Source organism: Mytilus californianus, unplaced genomic scaffold (assembly GCF_021869535.1).
Source record: "Mytilus californianus isolate M0D057914Y unplaced genomic scaffold, xbMytCali1.0.p SCAF_2, whole genome shotgun sequence".
Classification (NCBI taxonomy): domain Eukaryota; kingdom Metazoa; phylum Mollusca; class Bivalvia; order Mytilida; family Mytilidae; genus Mytilus; species Mytilus californianus.
Window position 1 is genome coordinate 121,871,402 of NW_026262668.1, and position 25,972 is coordinate 121,897,373.

The 25,972-nt window shown below is 32.1% G+C and overlaps 1 protein-coding gene across 3 annotated transcripts; it reads right to left on the reverse strand.

Moving 5' to 3' along the window:
* Positions 1-493: 493 nt before the first annotated feature.
* Positions 494-25,916, reverse strand: LOC127728705 (uncharacterized). 3 transcript variants are annotated; one of them, XM_052236339.1, is made up of 8 exons: positions 25,826-25,916; positions 23,331-23,511; positions 16,698-16,857; positions 14,266-14,388; positions 12,415-12,576; positions 8,230-8,400; positions 5,515-5,775; positions 494-3,574 (listed from the first exon to the last, which is right to left on the reverse strand). In XM_052236339.1, the coding sequence occupies exons 2-8, from the start codon at positions 23,508-23,510 to the stop codon at positions 3,333-3,335; spliced, it is 1,299 nt and encodes a 432-aa protein (XP_052092299.1). In that variant the 5' UTR covers position 23,511; positions 25,826-25,916; the 3' UTR covers positions 494-3,332. The 3 variants fall into 3 exon arrangements, with proteins under 3 accessions (XP_052092299.1, XP_052092301.1, XP_052092300.1); XM_052236341.1 differs by lacking the exon at positions 25,826-25,916 and adding an exon at positions 25,496-25,659; XM_052236340.1 differs by lacking the exon at positions 25,826-25,916 and adding an exon at positions 25,370-25,484.
* Positions 25,917-25,972: the final 56 nt, after the last annotated feature.

A 25,972-nucleotide genomic window follows, 5' to 3' on the forward strand; every position in this document is an offset into this window, starting at 1 on the left:
AAATTGCATGAAACAACAATTTACTTCAATTGACTATCATAAGATACCCCCCAAAAAAATAGAAACAATGACTGTCTTTTCCCTCAGAGCTTGAATCTCTTTGATTTATAAAAATTAATGGACGACAGACGCCAAGTGATGAGAAAAGCTCACTTGGCACATAGGGCCAGGTGAGCTAAAAAAAAAAAGGGTGCTGGTTCTTGTAAAGGAGAATTTTAAAGCTGTTTGGTGAAGGTTGGACAGTTTGTTCAAAAGATATCAGCCCTGACCTAGAGACCTCATAATCAATAAGGGTCTTAACCACCCCATGTGGCATTATCAAACCATATTTGGAAAAGTTTGGACTAAAAGGTCAACAGATTTTATTCAGAAATCAAAAATTTGCCCAAAGGAGTAAGATGGATCATTATCAAACAAAGTATGGAAAAATGGTCAGATCAGACTGTCTCATACTAGTTTCTTCTGTGGGGATATATAGCAGGTTAAGTCATACAAGGTTTAAAACATTTTATTGTCACTTTACAAAAGAACACTGATACATCCCTTTAACATGTCCTACATATTGATGTGTATCATCTATCAATGTGAACACTTTCTACAACCTTCTCAATAATACTTGTCCTAGCATTATATACAACCTGTCAGTTAAAAACATACTTAGAAATATTTCATGCAGTACTAAAATCAACTCTTCTATCCAATAATGTAGAAATAATCACTGTTTGTGGCAGGTAGACAGTTCTTACATACAAATCACAACATGAGGGAGAAATGTATGAAAGTCAAAACCTCAAATTTCAACTTGTTTTACAGTACTACAATTCCATATTTCTCTTACTTTTTATTCTATTTAGAATTTAATTTCCTGATTGATATCAAGTAAACAGTGTCTTTATAATACACTTATATCTTTACTCCTCCTATGTCATGTTTTCTTCCTAATACAGACTACAATATTACAAAAGCAGATCCATTATATGGCATCAAATTGTATACATTATACAGAACAATAAATAAAAGCCCTATACAAAACTTAAATGCTAGCATGGTATACAAAATACTGGCATATAGTATAACAAAATTGATTGCAGTACAAAAAAAATGCAAAATACATCAGAATATTGATGTTTATAACTCTTTATAATACTAAAAGCAACCATGTTTTTATTGACCTAGATAAAATATTACCATGAATTTAATTTCTATCAATTATAAATGGAGTACTTTATAGATAAATGTTATTGTATAGGAAAGTGTTGGTAACTAAATCAAATTGACTCTTGTTTGACTGCTTTCACTGACTAGAATACAAATTTAACATAGAGAGAACACATTAGCTTATATATTGCAACTAAATTTGATACAATTTTAATTATAATGGGCAAGAAATTTATAGAATTGAACAATACGATGAAAACAGGACTTTTTGTGTATAAAACTTAAATATTGCAAAACACCATAAAATAGTTTACAATAAACAAAATATGTTTTAGATACAGTAAAATGGTTGTATTTAGCACCTTTAATAAAATTATGCGTAAATTAAAATAAATTGAACACTTGTTATATAAAAAAATATAGTATACAATAATAATAAAATAATTTGATTGGTTTAATGAAATGTAAGGTGTATAAAAGATGATAAAAATGATAATGCCAATAAAAAGCAATTTTATCTGATAATATGTTTGTCATTTATATGAATAACTGGTATAACTCAGATGTTAAACACTTTTTGGGTTTTTTTTTTGGAGTGGGTGGTGATAAAAAGCAAGGAATAGTTCTTGTAGTCCATTCTTATTTGCACAGAATATTTGTCTAACATAAATTTTTAATCTACTCATATAATTTCTTCAAACAAATTTTTTATTAAACTTGACACAGAACGTTTGCATCTCAAAAGCCAAGCACATTTCTCTTTCCTTTTCTCCATAGCTCTACTGTCAAAAACCAGCGCTATTCAGCAGCCAAAAAATCTCTCCTGTCAAAAACCAGCGCTATTCAGCAGCCAAAAAAGCTCTACTGTCAAAAACCAGCGCTATTCAGCAGCAAAAAAAAAGTAATTTGTTTCAAACTAGATTTAGATTAATAAGTTTGGAAGTGATAAAGGGGTGATGTTATATAGAGGTAAATGATGAATAATTTAATATACCCTGTTCATGAATGTGTTAAGTAAAGGGAATAAATACAAAAAATATGCATATACATAAACATAATGCCACATTAAAATAATACATAACTGAATAAAACAGCATTTCATTAGAAAATAAATTTGTATAAATAAAATACCATATAAAAAAATGAGATACATACTCCTATTCATCAGTAATATTTCATTCTATAATATAAAAAAATAAAACTTGTTTTTCTTAGCTTCCAGGCACTTATCCAAATTTAGGTTTGTTTCAACTCAATAATTATTTGATTCTTTGTTCAATCATTACATGTTTATTGTGTTTTGACTATATTTGTATATAAACATAGCACATCACCTTAATTCTAAAGATGTCAACCATCTATTTTGACCCAGTGTCTCTTCCTTTTTTGAAATACATTCTTAAAAGGCCTTTGACTGTGAATTAAAAATCAACTTACAAATCTATAGTGTTTAATGTTAAGATTCAGTCATTCAAAATTATGACTTATTTCAAAAACATTTTTTGTTTTAAATTCAAAATATCAACAATGGCACACAAAATAATAAAGCAAAAAAAACAACTTTCCAAAAGCAACACTTACTGTTTTTGTTTTACCTTTTAAAGTATGTCTATATACATGATATAGAATAGTGATAATCAGATACTGGTCATTAGTTGTTCTTTACCATAATTAGGGAGAAGGTACATTTTGCATTTAAATGTCCCTGTTTTACCTAAACTGGCATCAACTGTAATGATTCATGTTGAAAACTGTTGTTGTCTTATATATCTTGTTAACATGACAATGCATGCACAAAATGAATACATCTTAATGTCATCTTTCAATTATTTGCAAAGTAAGAGCATTGGAATGAATAAAAAACCAGAAAACAATGTCAAACACATCCCAAATTCATACCTTCTCTTTTCTCTCTCTTAAAAACCATTTATTACCCCCCTTTTATAACTTGTGAAAGGTTAGCAACCATCTATAGTTCTTTTATATGTAAACCTAAGACATACTAAAAGTGAACAGCATAATAAAATGACAATTTAAAATGACTACATATTATTCAATAGATAATATTACTAAGTCACAGCAGTGGCACAAAACATAAATTGCATTGTATATGTCAGTAACAACATAGTAACACTGCCTTAGCACTGGTAACCGTAACTATGGCAACAAGAGTCTTACTGTGCAGTAACCTCTGCCTGGGTCTCTATGACAGCAGAATCATCTGTTTTTTTTATTTCTTTATCTTCTGGTTCAAGTTCTTTAGGTTTGTCAGCATCTCCTTTTTCATCAACTTTTGGTTCATCTTCTGTGGTTTCAACCTTCTCTCCAGTTTTCTCTTCTAAAGCTTTCTTTCCTTCTTCTACTTTAGAAGTATCAGCATCAGCATACTGTATACCATCTGATGTGTTTAATGTATCTACAAGAAGAAAGGGATTGATCATTCTATACCATCTGATGTGTTTAATGTATCTACAAGAAGAAAGGGATTGATCATTCTATACCATCTGATGTGTTTAATGTATCTACAAGAAGAAAGGGATTGATCATTCTATACCATCTGATGTGTTTAATGTATCTACAAGAAGAAAGGGATTGATCATTCTATACCATCTGATGTGTTTAATGTATCTACAAGAAGAAAGGGATTGATCATTCTATACCATCTGATGTGTTTAATGTATCTACAAGAAGAAAGGGATTGATCATTCTATACCATCTGATGTGTTTAATGTATCTACAAGAAGAAAGGGATTGATCATTCTTATTCTATATAACTGTTTATTACAGTCAGACAGACTAACTAGGTTTTGTCTAATAAAGTATATTTTTATAGCCGACCATATGGTATGGGTTTTTCTCATTGTTGAAGACCGTACGGTTGCCTCTAATTGCTTACATCCACTTCATTTGAACTTTGGTGGATAGTTAACTCATTGGCAATCATACCACATCTCCTTATTTTTATATCAGCAAAATAGAAGTTATCATAGAAGTTTTTACAAGTTTCCATATATAACCTATTCCTACAGTCAGTACTCTGAAAACTCAGCTGAATAATATAACTGTACACTGCCAACAAGTTACTATTGTAATTCTGCTCTTTAGGTATGTTGATTTCCCATTAACAGACAAGGCTTCCAAAATGGTCAGTTTTTGCCGGACAAATATAAATTTATCGGACATATGTCCGACTGGGACAAGCATGAAATGGACATCCTACATGGGTTTGCCATTTCAACGTGCATGTGCTTCAGAAAAATCAACCATTTTGACTTGACCTTGTGTCTTAAACAGCCACACTTTTCCTTTCATAAAAGTGACAGTACTCTATAACCAAGCCCTACTATAATCCACTCTCTTTACAATCAAGGTTAATTAAGTGTCTAACAGGTGAGATTTACCTGTGATCACCTGTGTCAGGTAAACTATTTGTACCGGACATAAATCGATCTTTTTGGAAGTTATTTTTTTATTCAAATTAAAAACATTCCTGGTTTAAATCTAACTACTTATATGCAAAATAGATTTAGACTATCAAAAAAACGTATTTAAAACAATAAGATCATAATTTACAAGCAACCCGACATTGATCGGTCTATTTATTTAAATTTCAGCGGTAAGCATCTAATCTATTTAGTCAAAAAGATTTAGATTATCAGAAATATGTATATGAACATAATTTGATGAAAAATTTAAACAGGTAGTAATAAAGGTTGTAAGTGAAAAATCGTCAAAAATCGTCAGAACAACGTTGTTTGAACTAGTGTGTAAGGTTTAATTATGCATCCGAATTTTTCAAATATGATAAAAAATATCATTTATACCATTAATAAAGTTCATTTCGAGTATTTTCCTAAAGAAATAACAATGAAAGAGGCACTTAAACTCAATCGTGCTTTGTAAACATACAAGGACTTTGGGTATACGTCTCTGGTTCATGTTTTACCATTGTCAAGTCAACATCCGGTATTCGAAAAAATGTGTTTTTTTTTAAATCGAAAGCCAAGTTGTTGACAGTGTAATTTTCCACAAATAAAGAGTCTAAGGCAGATATTAGTACGCTGATGTTGCACACTTTGAATGATGCACCATCAATTGAACAGTTTATGTCAGAACATCGAATTTATATCAAAAGTCAAATTAAAATTGTTTTTGTGTCAATCATTGTTTATATGATGCCCAACTGATTAAAATGCTTGCATTTTCTTACAAAGTCTTAAGGGAATGAAATTGGGATAAGACAAAAAATGTCCAGCTGGCTCAAATATTTTTTGGAAGCCCTGCTAATAGGTAGAGTAAATTGGCACTTGACCAGACTTGACTTTTAACATACATAGAATTGATACTAGAACAAACCTTTTTTCTCTTCTCCATCCTTCTTTTCTTCACCTTTGTCCTCAATCTCTGTCTCATCAGCTGCTTTGCCCTTCTTGGACTTTCTTTTACTCTTAGGTTTCTCCTCTGGGGGTGGTGGAGCAGGGGCATCAAGAGGTTCATAACCCTCAAGGTGACAGTAACGTGCACTCAACTCATATACATTCTTCTGTAATTCCTCATCCAAAGAGTCATCTGAAGACTTCTTCTCTTCAAAATTACTGAAAAACTTCCCAGTAACACCTGTAAAGGCACACATTTTATAGAAGTTGAGTCTTCAATAGAAATAATAGAATCAGAAATGGCAAAGACCATGGTATGGTACAGGATAATCCCCCAAATTCACATGGATTAAAAATTGATTAAATTGCTTCGCAGAGTGCAGCTGGATACAACCCTGAACAGTTGGGGCAAAAATGGACACAATATTCGCGCTTGATATGTTGCGTATTGACCCCCCCCCCCACACACACTTTTTTTTTGCAAAATCAGAAAAACTTGACCCCCACAATTTCTTTTTACGCCCCCCCCCTTTTTTTCCCCCAAAAAAATTCTTTCCCTCAAGATATGGTCAATTCAAGTTTCCAATGGAGTTTGCAACCATAATTATCCATTTAAATACATCATAAAAGTCTTAAAATAGAAATTGACATACATAATCTTGGCTACTTTTGCTGTTAATTGCAGGCTCAACAAAAATGAGGAAAAAAATTAATAAAAATATTCCTCTCTATACTATCTTTTGATTGTAAGTAGCTTCTGTCCAAGTTTGGTAAAAATCCAGGATAGTTTATGAATCTAATAAATGTTTTAAAAACTTTAACTGCAGACTGTATGTAATGTTAACTGGAAGAAAAACTAAGTGTATTTATAAGTAAAATACGGAAAAAATGGAACAAAATTTTAACAAAATTTCCTTCTAGATACTAGCTTTTAATCATAAACAAGCTTCTGTCCAAGTTTGGTACAAATCCAAGATAGTTTAAGAAAGTTGTTAAAATTTAAAAAACTTTAACCACAGAGTGAATGTTATGTTTCCTGGCAGAAAAACTAAGTCCATTTATAAGTAAAATACAGAAAAAATGGAATTTTTTTTTTACAAAATTTTCTTTTAGATATTATCTTATTATCATAAACAAGCTTCTGTCCAAGTTTGGTAGAAATCCAGGATAGTTTAAGAAAGTTATTAAAATTTCAAAAACTTTAACCACAGAGTGAATAATTGTGGACGCTGCCGACAACGCCGACGGAATGTAGGATCGCTATGTCTCGCTTTTTTGACAAAAATCGAAGGCTCGACAAAAATGACATACATAGTAATGGCTAAAATTAATATTCCTTAATAGTAACTTCTAAAAATAAATTGACAGCTAATCATCTCAAGAAAATACAACATTTCTTTATACATAATTAAAAAGCAGTGTAAGGGAGGTAATCAAAATGTTGTGTTTGGATTACCTCCCTTACACTGCTTTTAAATTGTCTTAAGTAATTGTCCCTTAACCAAGAAACCCTTGTTTTTCCCCCTTTTTTGCCCCTAACTCCTAAACGGTTTGAGCCATAACCCCCCAAAGCAAACCCTAACCATCCCTTTGTGGTATGGAAACTTGTGGTATAATTTCAGAGAGATCCATACACTGTTCCACAAGTTATTGTCTGGAAACTAGAAAAATGCTTATTTTTGGCCCCTAATTCCTTAACTGTTGGTACCATAACCCCCAAAATCAATCCCAACCTTCCTTTTGTGGTATTGAACCTTATGGTAAAATTTCATAGTGATCCATTCACTTAAACTAAAGTTATTGTGCGAAAACGAATGTGTCTTCTGACGACGACGCCAACGTTAACGTCATACCAATATACGATCGTATCAAAATGCTTATTTGGGCCCCTAATTCCCAAACTGTTAGGACCATAACCCCCAAAATCAAAATCTTCCTTTTGTGGTTATAAACCTTGTGTTTAAATTTCATAGATTTCTATTTAATTATACTAAAGTTATTGTCCGGAAACCAACTGTCTTCAGACGACGCTGACGACGACGTGATACCAATATACGACAGCAAATGCATAATTTTATATTCTGTAGAAAAATTTGTATAAGTATGGTTGAATTCTGTCCACCTGTTTTCAAGAATTTCCATATTAACAAAGTGACACACTAACTATGTAGGTTGACTACCATATTGCAAGACTACAGAAGTGATCTCTATGTATCGCTTTAGCTTTACACACACAAAAAGAAGAAATTGCTAAGTAAAGTACAAATTTATTTATGGGAACAGACCCCTAAAAAATAGAAGAAATTTAACTTACAGATGCACAACAGTATGTTCTGATGAAGAATAATGGAATTCTGCCAAGCTTTTTTTAGGGAGTTGGAAAATAACTAATATCACCTGAAATGGCTTATTCCTTGTTATGGAATTGGAAAACTAAAAAAAAAACCTTACAAATCATCTTTCTGTCTTCTAAAGAATATGTGGAATTTTAAGTCAATTCTGTCAAGCCATTTATCAAGGATCAAAGCATTGTGGATTAGCTTATAGTGTGAAACAGACAACAATGCAGACAGTAAATCAAGCAAACCCCTTGACACTATTGGGATAAAACTTGGTCTCAAAGTCCATATTTTTATCTTATCACTACAGATATATTTGAAAAAGTCTTAATTTGGGTAGCCCTTACTTATTTTACCTTTTTGTTCTTCGCTGATAGCCAAATCTACCAAACATCTGCCACCTTCCTCCAAGGAATGAGCTGGTATAGATCTTATTCTCAACTTCATTAAAGTGTTCGCAAAATACTTCAGGAAGAACCTTTTAACAGCCCCAGCTTGTCTCATCAGTTCTGAGTCCTTCACCATTCCTGAAAAAGTGAGAAAAACAATTGTTTTGCTTCTTTTTTTTCATTGATAATATCTACCAGTTTCTTGTTGAAGACCATGCACATACATGACACAGAATGGAAATGCATAACTCAAAATAAAATAAAACAAGAAGCTGTCGAGTGACAGCAAACCTGATTTTCCTGCAGAGGTCAAACCCTGAACAGTTGAGCAAGTATGGACACAACATTTAAGCTTAAAACAGCTCTGAATTTGGATTGTGATTGAATATTTAAAATAGATTATTATCTAATTAATAATGAAAATGATATTTGCAAATCTGAACCCCCAAACAGGATCATGTAAAAATTAAACATTAACACACACAACAAAAATAAAATACCACATAACAACTGTGACATCTACCTTCATAACACACATGACTTAAAAAAATAGTTATAAAGAAATTTTGAAAACTAATGACTAAAATTAATTGAACAGAATCCATATACTTATGTTATCATTACTGGTTCATGGAATAAGTTTGAGTTATTTCCCTTTGAACAGAAATGATTTAACTAATAAAGCCAACATAGTTCTTGAAAATTAGATATAATTTAACCACTAAAAATGGTTCTCTAAAATTAGATATGATGTTACACAATGTATATCTACTTTCAAATTATAATCAAATATAATTAATAGTTCCAAATATTTTTTCTTTCATTTTTCACAAACTAATATAGATCTGCAACTTATCTATCAATGTCAACAACTTTATCTACACAATGTAATGTAATGCAATATATCCTTTAATAAAAATAGATTATTATCTAATTAATGGAGTTCACTTCATAAAAAAAAATTATATATAGCATTCAGAAAATTTGTTTATACTTAATAACAAACAAACCTACCACAAAATTCTTCAAACAATTTACCAAAGAAAGAAAAAGAAATGTGGATAGTGTCCACATGTGGACACAGATGATGCCCCCGCTTGCATATCATATAGTTATAAAGGGACATAACTGAAGAACGGTAAAAGTGACGCTACCCAAATTTGAACTTAATCTGAGTTTTGTGGTAATAAGCATTGTGTGTAAGTCTCATAACATTTGGTTGAGGCTAACTTAAGTAGAGAACAGAAACTAAAAATTCAGCAATTTTTCTATTTGTTATAAACACGCATAACTCTAGAACGGTTGTGTATAAGTTTTATAACATTTGGTTGAGACAAACTAAAGTTAGAAAACGGAAACAAAAAAATCAGCAATTTTTATGTTTATAAAGGGACATAACTCAAGAATGGTAAAAGTGTCGCCACCAAATTTCGTACTCAATCTGTATTATGTAGTAATAAGCATTGTGTATAAAGTTAGAAAACAGAAACAAAAAATTTGTACTTGATCTTAGTTTTGTGGTAATGAATATTGTGTATAGGTTTCATAATGTTTGGTTGGGGCAAACTAAAGTTACAGAATGGAAACTAAAAATTTTGCAATCTTTCGATTTATAAAGGGACATAACTCAATAATGGTTTAAGCGACACTACCGAAATTCAACTTAATCTGTGTTTTATCAGTGGAAGTCAAAATTAAACATTGCATTGTATAAAGCATTGATTGTAGTTGATTCAACTATAATCATGGACAAAGGAAGATAACTCCAATTTTAATAAAATGCTCCGCTGAGGCGCAGCTTGATACGACCGCAGAGGTCGAACCCTGAACAGTTGGGGCAAGTATGGACACAACATTCAAGCTTGATACAGCACTGAATTTGGATTCTAATTAAATATTTGACACAGCATAGGTTTCTGACACAGAATGAATGTGGTCTGGTCTAAGAACTTAAAATTTTTTAATTTACCTATTCAAACCATATCATTATTATTTGCTTTTATATATAAATCAGAAATAACCAATTTAAAATTGAAAATTTTAAAGAAAAAAAAGGGGAAAAAAATCCCCCCCCAATTTTTTTGAACCCCCTTATGATTCATCACCCCCAAACTTAATCCCAGCCTTCCCTTTGTGGTATGGTACCTTGCAGTACAATTTCAGAGAGATCCATACACTTGAACACAAGTTATTGTCTGGAAACTGGAAAAATGCTTGTTTTTTGGCCCCTTTTTGGCCCCAAATTCCTAAACGTTTAGGGCAATTACCCCCAAACTCAAACCCAGCTTTTCCTTTGTGATATGGAACCTTGCAGTACATTTTCATTAAGATCCATACACTTTCACACAAGTTATTGTCCTGAAACTAGAAAAATGCTTGTTTTTTTGCCCCTTTATGGCCCGAATTCCTAAAACTTTGAGGGCATTACCCCCAAAATAAATCCCAGCCTTCCCTTTGTGGTATGGTACCTTGCAGTACAATTTCAGAGAGATCCATTGGACCATACACTTGAACACAAGTTATCGTCTGGAAACTAGAAAAATGCTTATTTTTGGCCCCTTTTTGGCCCCTTATTCCTCAACGTTTTGGGCATTTACCCCCAAACTCAATTCCAGCTTTCCCTTTGTGATATGGAACCTTGAAGTACAATTTCATAAAGATCGATACACTTAAACACAAGTTATTGTCATGAAACTAGAAAAATGCCTGTTTTTGCCCCTTTTTTTGCCCCTAATTCCTAAAATTTTGAGGCAATTACCCCTTAAATCAATCCCAGCATTCCTTTTGTGATATGGAACCTTGTGGTACAATGTCAGAGAGATCCATACACTAACACACAAGTTATGTCTGGAAGTTACAAAAATGCTTATTTTTGGCCCCTTTTTCCTTAACTGTTGGTACCATAACCCCCAAAATCAATCCCAACCTTCCTTTTGTGGTATTGAACCTTGTGGTAAAATTTCATAGAGATCCATTCACTTAAACTAAAGTTAGAGTGCAAAAACCAATGTGTCTTCGGACGACGACGACGCCAACGTCATACCAATATACGACCACAAAAATTTTTTTGCAGTCGTATAAAAAAATGAGTTATTTCCCTTTGAACAGAAATGGAGTAATTAATAAATATTTCATCAAAAATTGAATTCTTGGGAAAGGGATATAACTCAATAACGAGTAAAGCTGAAATCGTGAAAATTGAACTTGACCTTCATTTAGTCACAGGAAACAACATATCTAAATTTGAAAAAATTTTGTCAAAACGTTTTCATGTTAATGAACGGACACTGTTTGGCAGCCTTCCGCCGTACATCCCCAAATCAATAACAGATATTTCCTTCGAAAATCCGATTAATTATAAGTTACAAAGCCTGAACAAAATGAACTGATTACAAAAATAGAGTAAACTTTTAACCAAAGCATCGCTGATGCTCTATGCCAGCAATCTGACTTTAATAATCATTCATACAGTATTTGTTACTTCAATGAAGCATAGACAACAGTTCAATAACGATGTGAATACACATGCCTGATTTTATTATATGCCTTTAAATTATGTTTTATCTTAAAAATCCAGAGAAATGACACAGAGTCAGCCTGAAGGGCTCAAAAAAGTACATTACAACAGAGTTTTTTTTTCAAACAAAATAAGTTTGTTTCCCTGATTCACTTTTCATGAGTATTGATTAAACAGTTCAGAGATTTGTTTACAATAAGCATACACCATGTGCACAGAGCTACTTAATTCACTATTTCATATGAAACCATTGAATTCTAAATAGATCTTTGGTGATTAAGACTGGAACACTTAGAATGTTGCAATGACATATCCTTCGGCAGAAAAAAAAATTCTGAATCTAGTCTTAATGTTGACCCAATTTAAATGTTGACCAATGTGAAATCTCAAATTACTTTTAAAACAAACTTGTGTGTTGATCCTATTGTTTCCTGACCTAACTTTATTTTCTTTGACTCATACATGCATTTATTATTTTCTCCGATAAATTTATTGATTTTTTTGTTGTTGAATGAAAATTCTTTATTTTACAAATTTTCAATCTTTTTTAATTGGCTATGTTTTTTTTTGTTTCTATTGGTGTAAAATTAATGTGAGAATTAACATTGTGGGCTGCTATGGTTTAGTAAACTCACCTGGACAGACACAGTTACAGGTGACCCCAGTGCCATCCAGCTGTTTAGACAGACTTTGTGTCATCAAGACATTACAAAGTTTGGAATTTCTGTAACTTTGCTCAGGAGTATAAGCCCCTTCCTTGTCAAGGAAAAAGTCTTCAGTGGACAACATCTCAGGTGCTGAAATATGACATCAATTCATTATCAGGCTTAATTTAGGTCTCAAGTCCTTTTTGTTTTCCACTAACTGAGTTCTGTACTTTCAGATATAAGCATATATGTTTAACTTATGATTAAAATTTGTCTCGCATACTTTGTAGTCATTGGAACTAACATGTATCAAAATTGCCAAACACTGAAATGTATTGCCTGCTTTACTGAACATGATTGATTTTATGTTGATAGTCTTAAAGATAAAAATTAACTACAAGTATCACATAAACTTCACATTATCAATGATCCATGACAATGAGGTCAAGGTCAGATACACAAGCCAGACATACATGTACACCTTACAATCACTCCCTTCACCAAAAAAAGTTGACCTACATGATTTAGTTATAGTATCTAAGAAAAGGACTTAACTAGGAAAACTTGACATTGACTAATGAACCATGACAATTAAGTCAAGGTCAGAAAATACATGCCAGACAGACATGTACACCTTACAATCATTCCACGCTCCAAGTATTGTTGACCTATTACTAATATTATCTAAAACACAGACTTAACCAGGAAAATTTAATATTGACCAACGAACCATGAAAAACCTGCCTGACTGACATGTACCCCTTATAATCATTCAATACACCAAATAAAGTGGACCTGTTGCTTATAGTATCTAAGAAAGAGACTTAACCAAAAAAAACTTAACATATTTAGAAGTCAAATATACTTTTGGTTTTCTCTGCGTTTTTCATTTGAGAAGGTAAACATTTGAAATTAGAATTTGCTTATTTACCATGCCAATGACAGCTATCAAACCATTACATCTGATTGAAAAATAACTTTTGTTATCACTTAAATGTAAAAGCTTTTAATCAAATCCATATGCTCTAGATATTACACACTGAAAGGAAACACACTAACTTCTTTCTATTTATTTTCCTCCTGTGTATAGGAGCACATTAGCTATAATTGATTTTTAATTATATGTATAGCTGGGGTTTATGACATTCATTAATAAAAAGAAGTAAACTAGTGTGAATAAAACAATAAAAGGGCATTGCTTTAGAAAGATATTTAATTAATGATAAATATTTATATACTTAACAAATACAAAAGTGATTATTTTTAGGGAACTCAGTGGTACATGTATATATGTTAAAGTATATAAAAAAAACTCTCAATACTAAAATTGGAATGAAAAATTTCATACGCGTTATGACCTGACATTTTCTTCTTCAATGCAGGTCATGACCTGCATTTTCCGCTTCAGAGGTTGACTGGTATTCAAAAAGTGTAGAGTGCCTCACATGATCAGACCACTTTTCCTAATCTGGTAAAGCTTGATGTATGTAGATTGCTCGAAGTATGCTGGAGTTAATTTTTTGATATGTGTATGCCAGACAGATGAAGGCACAACAGAATACAATAATGTCTGGAATTGACTGATCTTCATTCTTTTTTCATCTGATCTTTTAACCAAGTCATTTATATACAATTATCAGTCATGACAAGCAAATATAAATGTTTAATGTTTGCTTTCCATTACAACTAGTAACCTTTCTAGAAACAAAGACAATACTGGATTGTCAAGTGACACTTACAACCCTCGTGACAACTTTTTCATTTTTCTACTGCTTCAACGTGCAAAGAAACAATATTGACAACCCCTGATAATACAGCTGGCTCCATACTGCAACTCACCTTTCCTGATTTTTAATGCTCTGTCATGGAGAGAAGAAGTGACATTGACTATCCTAGCTTCTCCTGCTTCACTGGCTGTTTTCTTTAGATCATCCAGCAACAGATTGGTCAGTAAAAACGGCCCTGTAAAAGAATAACTTCCAAGATCAACATAAGGTTCCACTTATGTAATGTAATGCTCTCTGAATTCACTGCAGCATGACAAATGGGATTAAGCCCCACATACAAGCAGCTGAAATGCTATCACTCATACTCTCCATTGTCAATAAGTTTGAAGTGAACAGGCTGTTTTCTAATTTGAAGTGGCTGATAGTAGATGGGGGGGGAGGGGGAGGGGGGGGGGGGTTGACTTACATTGAAAATGGTAAATTCTGAGGCATTTTCAGACTGTTTACAAGTTCATAAAAAATGAGGTTTCATAGGCTTTTGTTTTAGTAAGTTTAATCTTATTAGTAAGTTGTGATATTGCTTATCAAATAAAAATATTTTGATATTAATAATAATCTTAATTGTACTTTGTAATCAATCATATTGGCAGATATTTAAAAAAAAAAAGTAAGAAAGCAGCTGATGGGTCATAATCAACCAAAGGTCCATTACCAAGAATTCAATGCAATCAAGTGCAGTAAACAAGAAATAACCTCAAAACCTGGATTTTAAAGGTACCAGTCAAAACACACAAAAATAATTGATTCTAACCATGAAGAAATTAAGGCAGTATTTTTCCTAGCCTAGCAAAACATAAATTTAAATTTTGTGAAGAAATGAAAACTTGAAAAAAATAACATGCATAATAAATTGCTTTGCGGAGCGCAGCTGGATACGACCGCAGAGGTCCAACCATGAACAGTTGGGGCAAAAATGGACAAAATATTCGCGCTTGGTACAGGTCTGAATTTGGATTGTAATTCAACATTTGACACATTATAGGTTTCTGACACAGAATAACTGTAGTCAAAGAACTAAGAATTGGTTATATGATTAGAATTTATATTCAATTTTTTGCTTTTTCGACATAACTGACGAACGGTAAAAGTGACGCTACCCAAATTTGTAATTGATCTGAGTTTTGAGGTAAAAAGTATTGTGTATAAGTTTCATAACATTTGGTTGAGGCAAACTTAAGTAAACAGAAACGAAAAATTCAGCAATTTTTCCATTTGAAAAGGGGCATAACTCTAGAACAGTAAAAGTGAAACCACCAAAAATTCAAACTTGATCTGTATTTTGTGGTGATTAGCATTGTGTATAAGTTTCATAATATTTGGTTAAGGCTAACTTAAATTAGAGAACGGATACGAAAAATTCAGCAATTTTTCCATTTGTAAAGGGGCATAACTCTAGAACGGTTAAAGTGACTCCACCAAAATTCAAACTTGATCTGTGTTTTGTGGTGATAAGCATTGTGTATAAGTTTCATAACATTTGGTTGAGGCAAACTAAAGTTAGAGAACAGAAACCAACTTCGGGACGTATGTACGGACGGACAAGGGTAAAACTTAATGCCCCCTCCGTTACGACGGGGGCATAAAAATTGCAGGCCAACCTGTATGAAATTTTTGTGATTATTTTTTTATAATCGAAATTTTCAGAGTAGGTTAGACTTTAAAACTATAACATATATCACCAGCTTTTTTTTCTTTATGGGGGTTGTAAAGAAATCAAGCAACGTCGATTTTCTTTTTGCTTGTTTACTTGTCATCTTGGGTCAACATGTGTTTTCACTCTGTGACAAAAAGGCGCTTTACTAAGATGTAGAATTATCCTTTTATAAAGCACAACAAATGATCGCATTAAAAATCATTTCGAATGTCTCGTCCCTTATCCAACTTCATAACGTTGTCGAGAATCTATAAATATATTATAACACAGTCCTCGACGAGAACACCTAAACAAAGCGGAAGCGAAGACAAAAGTCAATTTCAATCGGTAACAACTTGTATTACGCAACGTAGAACAGTTTTATTTATTTTATTCTTATTTGGAAACACAATTGGAACCTGCAAATTCCTTAATTTGAAACGGGGAAAAATCGCCAGGTGCCAGTGCTTATTGAAAACCCTGAGACTTTATAATACTTTATTATCTAATGCTTATGATACAGTATCATGCAGTGGTCTTGATAGTCCAATTTAGAAGGGTGTTGAGTCCTTGATGCTTTAGTCTTGCCCTTCTATTAAAGCTTAAATCCAAAATGGCCTTGTACCGTTTTGGAATAGAGTGTCATTTAAATGACAGATTTTTTTTACAGTCTTCGTGTCACTTGTGTGCCCAAAGGTTTAATCATGTCATTCATATATGGCATTAAATTGTCTTTCATCTATGAGGAATGCATATATATGTACAATAAACTGAATATAAAACAACAAAGCTGGACCAGGTAGACAAAGATCCATCTATGGGAGGTAGTATATTGTGATTTGAAGTCTTACCCAGATGATTTGTACCAACAGTCATCTCAAAGTTATCTTTTGTCCATTGTTTCTGTAGCATGTACACTCCAGCATTATTGATCAGAGCATTTAATTTCTTCCCAGTTTCATGAAAATCCTCTACGAACTTCCTAATGGATACCATGTCAGCCAAGTCCAGCTGCAAAAGTAAACAACAATATGGTTACACCTAGTTTTTTTTACAATTCAGCTTTTCCTGGGATTTTTACAGTGCAGCTGTTCATGTTCCTATAATTTTGCTTCCCATACATTACATCCATGAACATTAACAACTTTAGATGGTATTTCCAGTGAACTTATTTCCTGAATCCTAGTTTTAGTTGTTTATTGTTGTGCTTGCTCAAGGATTTTACACACCAAAAACATCACACACTTATTTGATTTTATAATCCAATCTCATTACTAGAATTTTTATCTAACTTAACGTAACTAGGGTGTCTAAATGTTTGACGATAGATTTTTCTTAAACTTCTGTAAAAGACTTCTCTGGTCATTGTACTATCAAATTTCAAAATAAAAACTGAGGGTCACACTCACAGACCTTGTTTTTTCTAAACTATATTGAAATTAACGAAATCACACTTATTTGATATAGGTTATTTAGGGGAAACTTAATTTTTCCTTGATGAGGAAACATTAAAATAGAATTGGTTAAAATTCAATGAAAGAATTGCCTTTCATAAATACTGCTGAAATACATGTATCAAATAACAATAGGGGGTCATGGGCCTTATTTTCTTGAGAAATCAAAAAAACACATATTGTCCTATCAAATTCAATATTATAATCAGCCCTTGATTTTAAAAATGATGTTTTTTTCTGAAAAATTAAATACACTTAATTTTTTGATAGTTTAATCATTAGATTTCAAAGTTTACATGTTTCTATTGAATATTAATTGATACTTGGTAAAATATTTTAAACCAAAAAAGTATTTTTGCACTATGATCAGAAAAAGACCCCTGATCTACATGTACCTTAAAGATGATTTTTTTCAAATAATTTTACATTGTATAGCCCTTTCCAGAAACTCATTTGCAGAATTACAAATTTAACTCTATAACTAGAGCTGTCCACAAAGTAGGACTAATACATGCATTTTAGTTGCTACTGTGTTGAGATTTTTGGTTTTCTGTTATTCATTTTATATTATTAATGCCTCTGTGTTAAAATGACTCATGGTTACTGATCTATGACATCCCCCTTTATCATGATGAATCAGATTGTTTTTTTATGCACCAGAAAAGAAGCAGGATGGACAGACATGATGTTTCCTATATATCCCCCAAACTTTGTTTGTGCGGGGTTGTGGGTAAAATTATAATTTAAAGTTGGTTATCTCCCTTTTCATGAATTAATAAAATGCTTCGCTGGGGCACAGCTTGATACGACCGCAGAGGTCGAACCCTGAACAGTTGGGGCAAGTATGGACACAACATTCAAGCTTGATACAGCTCTGAATTTGAATTGTTATTAAATATTTGACACAGCATAGGTTTCTGACACAGAAAGAATGTGGTCTAAGAACTTGAATTTTTTTAATTTACCTATTATGGTCCAATGTCCAAAATCAAAATACATGGTTAGATTCAGCATATCAAAGAACCCCATATATTCAATTTTTGTTAAAATCAAACAAAGTTTAATTTTGGACCCCAACTTGGACAAACTTGAAAACCGGGCCCATAATCAAAAATCTAAACACATGTTTAGATTCAGCATATCAAAGAACCCCAAGAATTCAATTTTTGCTAAAATCAAACTAAGTTTAATTTTGGACCCTTTGGACCTTAATGTAGACCAATTTAAAAAACCGGACTTAAAATTAAAAATCTAAATACACGGTTAGATTTGGAATGTCAAAGAACCCCAATAATTCAATTTTTGATGAAATCAAACAAAGTTTAATTTTGGACCCTTTTGACCTCAATATGAACCAATTTGATAGCGGGGCCCACAAATAAAAAATCTAAATTCATGGTTAGATTCAGCATATCAAAGAACCCCACATATTCAATTTTTGTTGAAATCAAACAAAGTTTAATTTTGGACCCCAATTTGGACCAACTTGAAAACTGGGCCCATAATCAAAAATCTAAATACATGTTTAGATTCAGCATATCAAAGAACCCCATATATTCAATTTTTGTTGAAATCAAACAAAGTTTAAATACTGGACCCTATCTTGGACAAACTTGAAAACTGGGCCCATAATCAAAAATCTAAACACATGTTTAGATTCAGCATCTCAAAGAACCCCAAGAATTCAATTTTTGTTAAAATCAAACTAAGTTTAATTTTGGACCCTTTGGACCTTAATGTAGACCAATTTAAAAAACAGGACCCAAAATTAAAAATCTAAATACACGGTTAGATTTGGAATATCAAAGAACCCCAATAATTCAATTTTAGATGAAATCAAACAAAGTTTAATTTTGGACCCTTTTGACCTCAATATGAACCAATTTGATAACGGGGTCCACAAATAAAAAATCTAAATACATGGTTAGATTCAGCATATCAAAGAACCCCATATATTCAATTTTTGTTGAAATCAAACAAAGTTTAATTTTGGACCCCAATTTGGACCAACTTGAAAACTGGGCCAAAAATCAAAAATCTAAACACATGTTTAGATTCAGCATATCAAAGAACCCCCAAGAATTCAATTTTTGTTAAAATCAAACTAAGTTTAATTTTGGACCCTTTGGACCTCAATGAAGACCAATTTAAAAAACGGGACCCAAATTAAAAATCTAAAAACACGGTTAGATTTGGCATATCAAAGAACCCCAATAATTCAATTTTTGATGAAATCAAACAAAGTTTAATTTTGGACCCTTTTGACCTCAATATGAACCAATTTGATAGCGGGGCCCACAAATAAAAAATCTAAATACATGGTTAGATTCAGCATATCAAAGAACCTCATATATTCAATTTTTGTTGAAATCAAACAAAGTTTAATTTTGGAACCCAATTTGGACCAACTTGAAAACTGGGCCCATAATCAAAAATCTAAATACATGTTTAGATTCAGCATATCAAAGAACCCCATATATTCAATTTTTGTTGAAATCAAACAAAGTTTAAATACTGGACCCTATCTTGGACCAACTTGAAAACTGGGCCCATAATCAAAAATCTAAACACATGTTTAGATTCAGCATATCAAAGAACCCCAAGAATTCAATTTTTGTTAAAATCAAACTAAGTTTAATTTTGGACCCTTTGGACCTTAATGTAGACCAATTTAAAAAACAGGACCCAAAATTAAAAATCTAAATACATGGTTAAGATTTGGAATATCAAAGAACCCCAATAATTCAATTTTTGATGAAATCAAACAAAGTTAATTTTGGACCCTTTTGACCTCAATATGAACCAATTTGATAACGGGGTCCACAAATAAAAAATCTAAATACATGGTTAGATTCAGCATATCAAAGAACCCCATATATTCAATTTTTGTTGAAATCAAACAAAGTTTAATTTTGGACCCCAATTTGGACCAACTTGAAAACTGGGCCAAAAATCAAAAACCTAAATACATGTTTAGATTCAGCATATCAAAGAACCTCATATATTCAATTTTTGCTAAAATCAAACAAAGTTTAATTTTGGACCCTTTGGACCTTAATGTAGACCAATTTGAAAACTGGACCCAAAATTAAAAATCTCAATACACTGTTAGATTCGGCATAACACATAAATAAATGTGATCAAAGATTTTACAAATCTAATGCGCCATACTGTGCAATTAAAGATTACTTCTTGAAATTTTTCAATATTTGAAATTTGAAAAAAAAATAATATTTGAAGAATAATTCTTTTTAATTTCTGAAATCTGAAATGAGAAAGAATTGACCCCCCACAATTTCTTTTTATCCCCCCCCCTTTTTTCCCCCAAAAAATTCTTTCCCTCAAGATATGGTCATAATCTCAATTCAAATTTCCAATGGAGTTGGCAACCATAATTACCCATTTAAATTTACCATAGTGCTAACTTAATCTATTTTATAATAGAATTAAAAATATAGTGTCAAATCTTTCATATGGATTTTTTTGTAAAAAAAAAAAGATGCAACATTTGCAGATATTTTTACTGGTCTTCCTGTATAAATATGCATTTCTTTAAACATAATTTAAAAGCAGTGTAAGGGAAGTAACCAAAACGTTGTATTTGGATTACCTCCCTTACACTGTTTTAAATTATCTTTATTGTTCATTAACCATTACTTTATACATAATTTAAAAGCAGTGTAAGGGAGATAATTTCAATGATGTATTTGATTTATCTCCCTTACACTGCTTTAAATTATGTTTTGTACTATAGTATTTGTCCATTAACCAGGACAACCTTGTTTTTCCCCCTTTTTTGCCCCTAATTCCTAAACGGTTTGAGCCATAACCCCCCAAAGCAAATCCTAACCATCCCTTTGTGGTATGGAAACTTGTAGTATAATTTCAGAGAGATCCATACACCGTTCCACAGTTATTGTCTGGAAACTAGAAAATGCTTATTTTTGGCCCATTTTTTGGCCCCTTATTCCTTAACTGTTGGTACCATAACCCCCAAAATCAATCCCCACCTTCCTTTTGTGGTATTTAACCTTATGGTCAAATTTCAAAAAGATCCATTCACTTAAAATAAAGTAAGAGTGCGAAAACCAATGTGTCTTCGGACGACGACGACGACGACACCAACGTCATACCAATATACGACCACAAAAATTTTTGCGGTCGTATAAAAATGCTTTGCAGCAACTATACTAAATATAGAGTCAACACTTAGTGGATTTTAATCCATGTCGATTCAAAGATAATATTTGGTTTGTATATATATACTCGTAATCAAACTCCAATATAAAGCTGGAAATATGGTAAATTAAATAAATGGGGAATGTGTCCATGAGACACAGATGATGCCCCCGCTTGCATATAACGTTATAAAGGGACACAACTCAAGAATGATAAAAGTGATGCTACCCAAATTCATACTTGATCTGAGTTTTGTTGTAATAAGCATTGTGTATAAGTTTGATAACATTTGGTTGAGGCAATCTTAAGTTAGAGAACGGAAAGCAAGGTTGGGCAGTATTTACCGCCCCTGGTATTTACCGGCGGTATTTACCGCCCCGGACAATACTCCTCAATTGGTCAATACTGGCAAATACTGGTCGATTGAAATTTTCATGGTGGTTTTTACTATTTATTGAAGTAAAATAATTATAAAAAGTAAGATATATTTAAACTTTTATCTTTTGGTATGTTTCAGCTGATATAATTGAATGAATTTGATATGTTTTATTCATTTTTAACACTTATACCTACTAATTTAGTCCTTATAAGTTATGATATTGCATATTTTAGATATATATATAAAGAATTGACAAATTAATTATTACAACATTTTTCAATCAAGATAATTTTTATTGAAAATGCATAATTTTTACAAGTACATAAAACTACAGGTAAATGAACTTTACAGGTGTCTTATTACCTATCACCTGGCATTGTTAGGTGTGAAAGTTTAATTACTATAAAAACAACAGCCCCAAATAAATTGATGACAAAACATGGTTGAAAGTAATAAAAGTGATATTTGAAGACTCACTTAAACATAAAATATTTCCTGTCAATTAAATGTCAGAAAAAAATCATCTTTTTGCAGGAAATGGAAGGTATGAAGGACCTTTACTCTTATGGCTGAACTGTAATTTATGTTTTAAACCAAAAAATATATAATGTTGTATAAATTTTACCTTTACATAATCAATATTTACGTGATTTACATACACATAGTACAACCATCTTGACCTTAAGCACCAAACTGAAACCTGAAGACCCTATTTGGAACTTCTATACAATATAAGACAACAACAAAACCAGTGCAAAATGTAATGATTGCAATGCTATAGTCAGTGCAAAAGCCACCTGATGAGTTTCCTTGCCAGGGACAAAACATTTTTATCTTATGTACTATTTTTATCTTATGTACTAATAAAACATTTTAAATCACTTTTTTTTAAGAATTTACAATAAAAATAGAAATGAGATCATTTAAAATGACTTTAACTCTTTCATTATTTCATTTTCTAAAAGTAATTCACCAATAGAGAGTGGTTTTTATAGTAATGTCGACTCAAAATTTCAATCGACCAGTATTTGCCAGTATTTCCCGGTATTTACCGCCGGCATGGTCAATACTAGTATTGACCGCTTTTTTGCCAACCTTGACGGAAAGGAAAAATTCAGCAATATTTCCATTTGTAAAGGGGCACAACTCTTCAAAGGTAAAAGTGATGCCACCCAAATTCAAACTTGATCTGTGTTTTGTGGTAATAAGCATTGTGTATAAGTTTGATAACATTTGGTTGAGGCAAACTAAAGTTAGAGAACGAAAACCAATTTCGGGATGTACGTACGTACAGGCGAAAATTGTTTTCTTGTTTATCTATCACCTTTGCTCTACACTGCAGTGAAGCAGTATTTATACCACTGGTAATAACCAGTATACTAAATAATAATTTGTATTTAATTGTATTTTTAAAACTAGATTTGGGCTTTCTGAAGTAGGTTTCTAGAAAGACCTATAACGCATGAAATAACCTGCATAAATGTTGCCAAGGCATTAGGATGTTTCTTTAGTATTTGTTCTACTGCTGCCTTCCCTTTCTCTTCATTCCTACAGGCTAGTATGACATCATTACCACCCTCACAAAGGTTCTGTGCTGCAGCATAACCAATACCTGTGTTGGCTCCTGTCACAATTATCACACGGCCTGTCATTCTATAATTATAAATTAATCTTAACTTTTAATCTTGTCACAACTTGTCTATCACATGGCCTGTCATTCTGTAATTAAAAACAAATATTAACCTTTAACATGGATCACTACAGATAAGATTTAAAGGACATGTGAAGCTTGAAACTAGAAATGAAAACCTTCCCATGCTGCGATGCATTTCTATCTATCCTGTTTACTTTTGTGTCAACTGAACTACAACTTAATTTTATTTAAGATAAAATCATTATAATACAACATTATCAATTATGTCACATAGAATTCAACAGAAACAACTTCAGGCTGTAAACAGTTAATGACTGAATATTACAAATCTATACAAAGCAATGGCCAATGTCACTAAAAATTAGCCTGATATATATATATAAAACCAAACAAAATATTTTTCTGAATTTCAGTTCCATAATATACAAGAAAACACTATTTGTTCAGATACAACACCAAAAATAAAAACATTTCATTTGAATATTTAGTGATTTTGCTAGCGCTCATCACTATCGTAATTTACGAAACCGTTTTAAAATGACGAAATTATTTCAAATCAATTTCGTCACTTAATTTTGGAAAGTGTAAAAATATTTTCGCATGAAAATACTATAATTCGACCTGTCTACATGTTTATGACCCTCAGCTAATTAACATTTACAACGTACAGGTGTTATAAAGTTGTGATTACAGCTAATCCGCTTATCGCCATCGGAGGGGTCACTAATCCGGTTAATTGTTTTCCCCAGTAAAATTAGTCAGTCTGCATTTTAATTTCAATATTTCTCAAGGCCAACGACCAGATTTTGCAGTTCGCTTGTCGTAGTCGTAGTGTCGTCATTTGAACAAAATTGTTTTCCCCCGGACAATTTTTTAATTTCGATATTTCTAAAACGATCATAACTTGCAGTTCGTTTGTCGTAGTTTTGTCAGATGATCGTACTTTCGTCATCTTTGATATAAAACGTTCAATTTCGAATAAAAAGATAGAACTTTATTCAAAACGTTCAGAAATGTTTTCAAGTTAAAAACTTCCATCATCATCAACGAGTCAAACAGGTGCTTCCTTTATGATTTATTGTGCATGAGTGAAAGTATTCCTATGAATTTATAGACACTAAAACGTAAAATACGAAATAAATTTAGTGCCAAAATAAATGAGAGAGACAAATATAGTTCTTTCTAAGCAAATTGAAATAAAAAATGATAATTTCCTGCCTTTTTTTAAACACGAACCAATCCGTAGATGAATCCAGATTCATTAACTACTTGTCACTTCCTGTTTACATTTCATTTGAAAATCGAAAGTAAACGTGATCAATTCTCGATTAATTTACAATTTACAGTTATTGGAATCGTTCCATGTGAATTTGTACAAATCCTTGGTTCCAACTTTATTTAATTAATTCAAAATATCGATTTAAACGTCTTATAAGGATAATGATTATGCAGTGTAATACTAATAGTCATACAAAGTTCAACAAGTTCATTTATTCTGTGATTCCTGGTTTAAAAAAAAAGGAACCCAACTTTTGTTGATCAGGAATGTCCCCTGAAACTAATTGAAGTAAAATTTTGAACTAGATTTTCAGATCTTATATCCTAATCTTCATATTTAAATGACACATCAGTCAAATCATGCAACTAGTCCTTCAAAGTCTGACAAAGATGTATAGTTAGTAATATACATACATCCTTGGTCCCTTGCCGTTACCCAAAAATTGGCAAAATAATGTTGATTTTCATCTCGCGCAAAAGTGACTAAAGCCCTCAAAATCCTAGCTTAAACCCTGATATTTATTAGCATTTATAATTATTTTTTTGTACAAGAGATGTGTGTGGGAGGGTGAAAATCACCTTTCTAATTCTGAAATTTCCAAATCCCGGAGTCAGGATCGTACCAATGATTTTCAGCACTACAGCATTAAATTTTAACCACTAGACCACAAACCCTTAACATCTATTTGTTAACCATTAATTTACTTGTGATCACAGACGATTCCATAAAATGTTAATGCCACGATAGAAAATTTATGACGCCATGCAAAGGTGATTGATGTACGTCACATTGTTTGATTGTAAAGTGCCGCAGATTCCAGACGACTGTAACATATTTCCGACCCAAACATATATGATACAAGCCCCTGTGATCAAACGAAAACAAAGGCCAGGGTGAAGGATAAAATCACTCAATACAATTGATTGATGAGTCACTCGACTCATTGCCACGACTGTACATTAAACTTTTAACATGGGCAATTAAGCATTACTTAACGAATTAAACAAAAGTCTTTTAGCACAACTGATACGTACGTGGCACCTTAACAGCTTTCAAATGGTGAATTTATGAATATTTGGCGCTATCTAATTTCACAGGAAGTAAACAAAGATGTCGGAAGTTCTCTTTTTCAAAAATTACTACGCTCATACTATTTTAACCCTCCTTTCAAATATGTCATT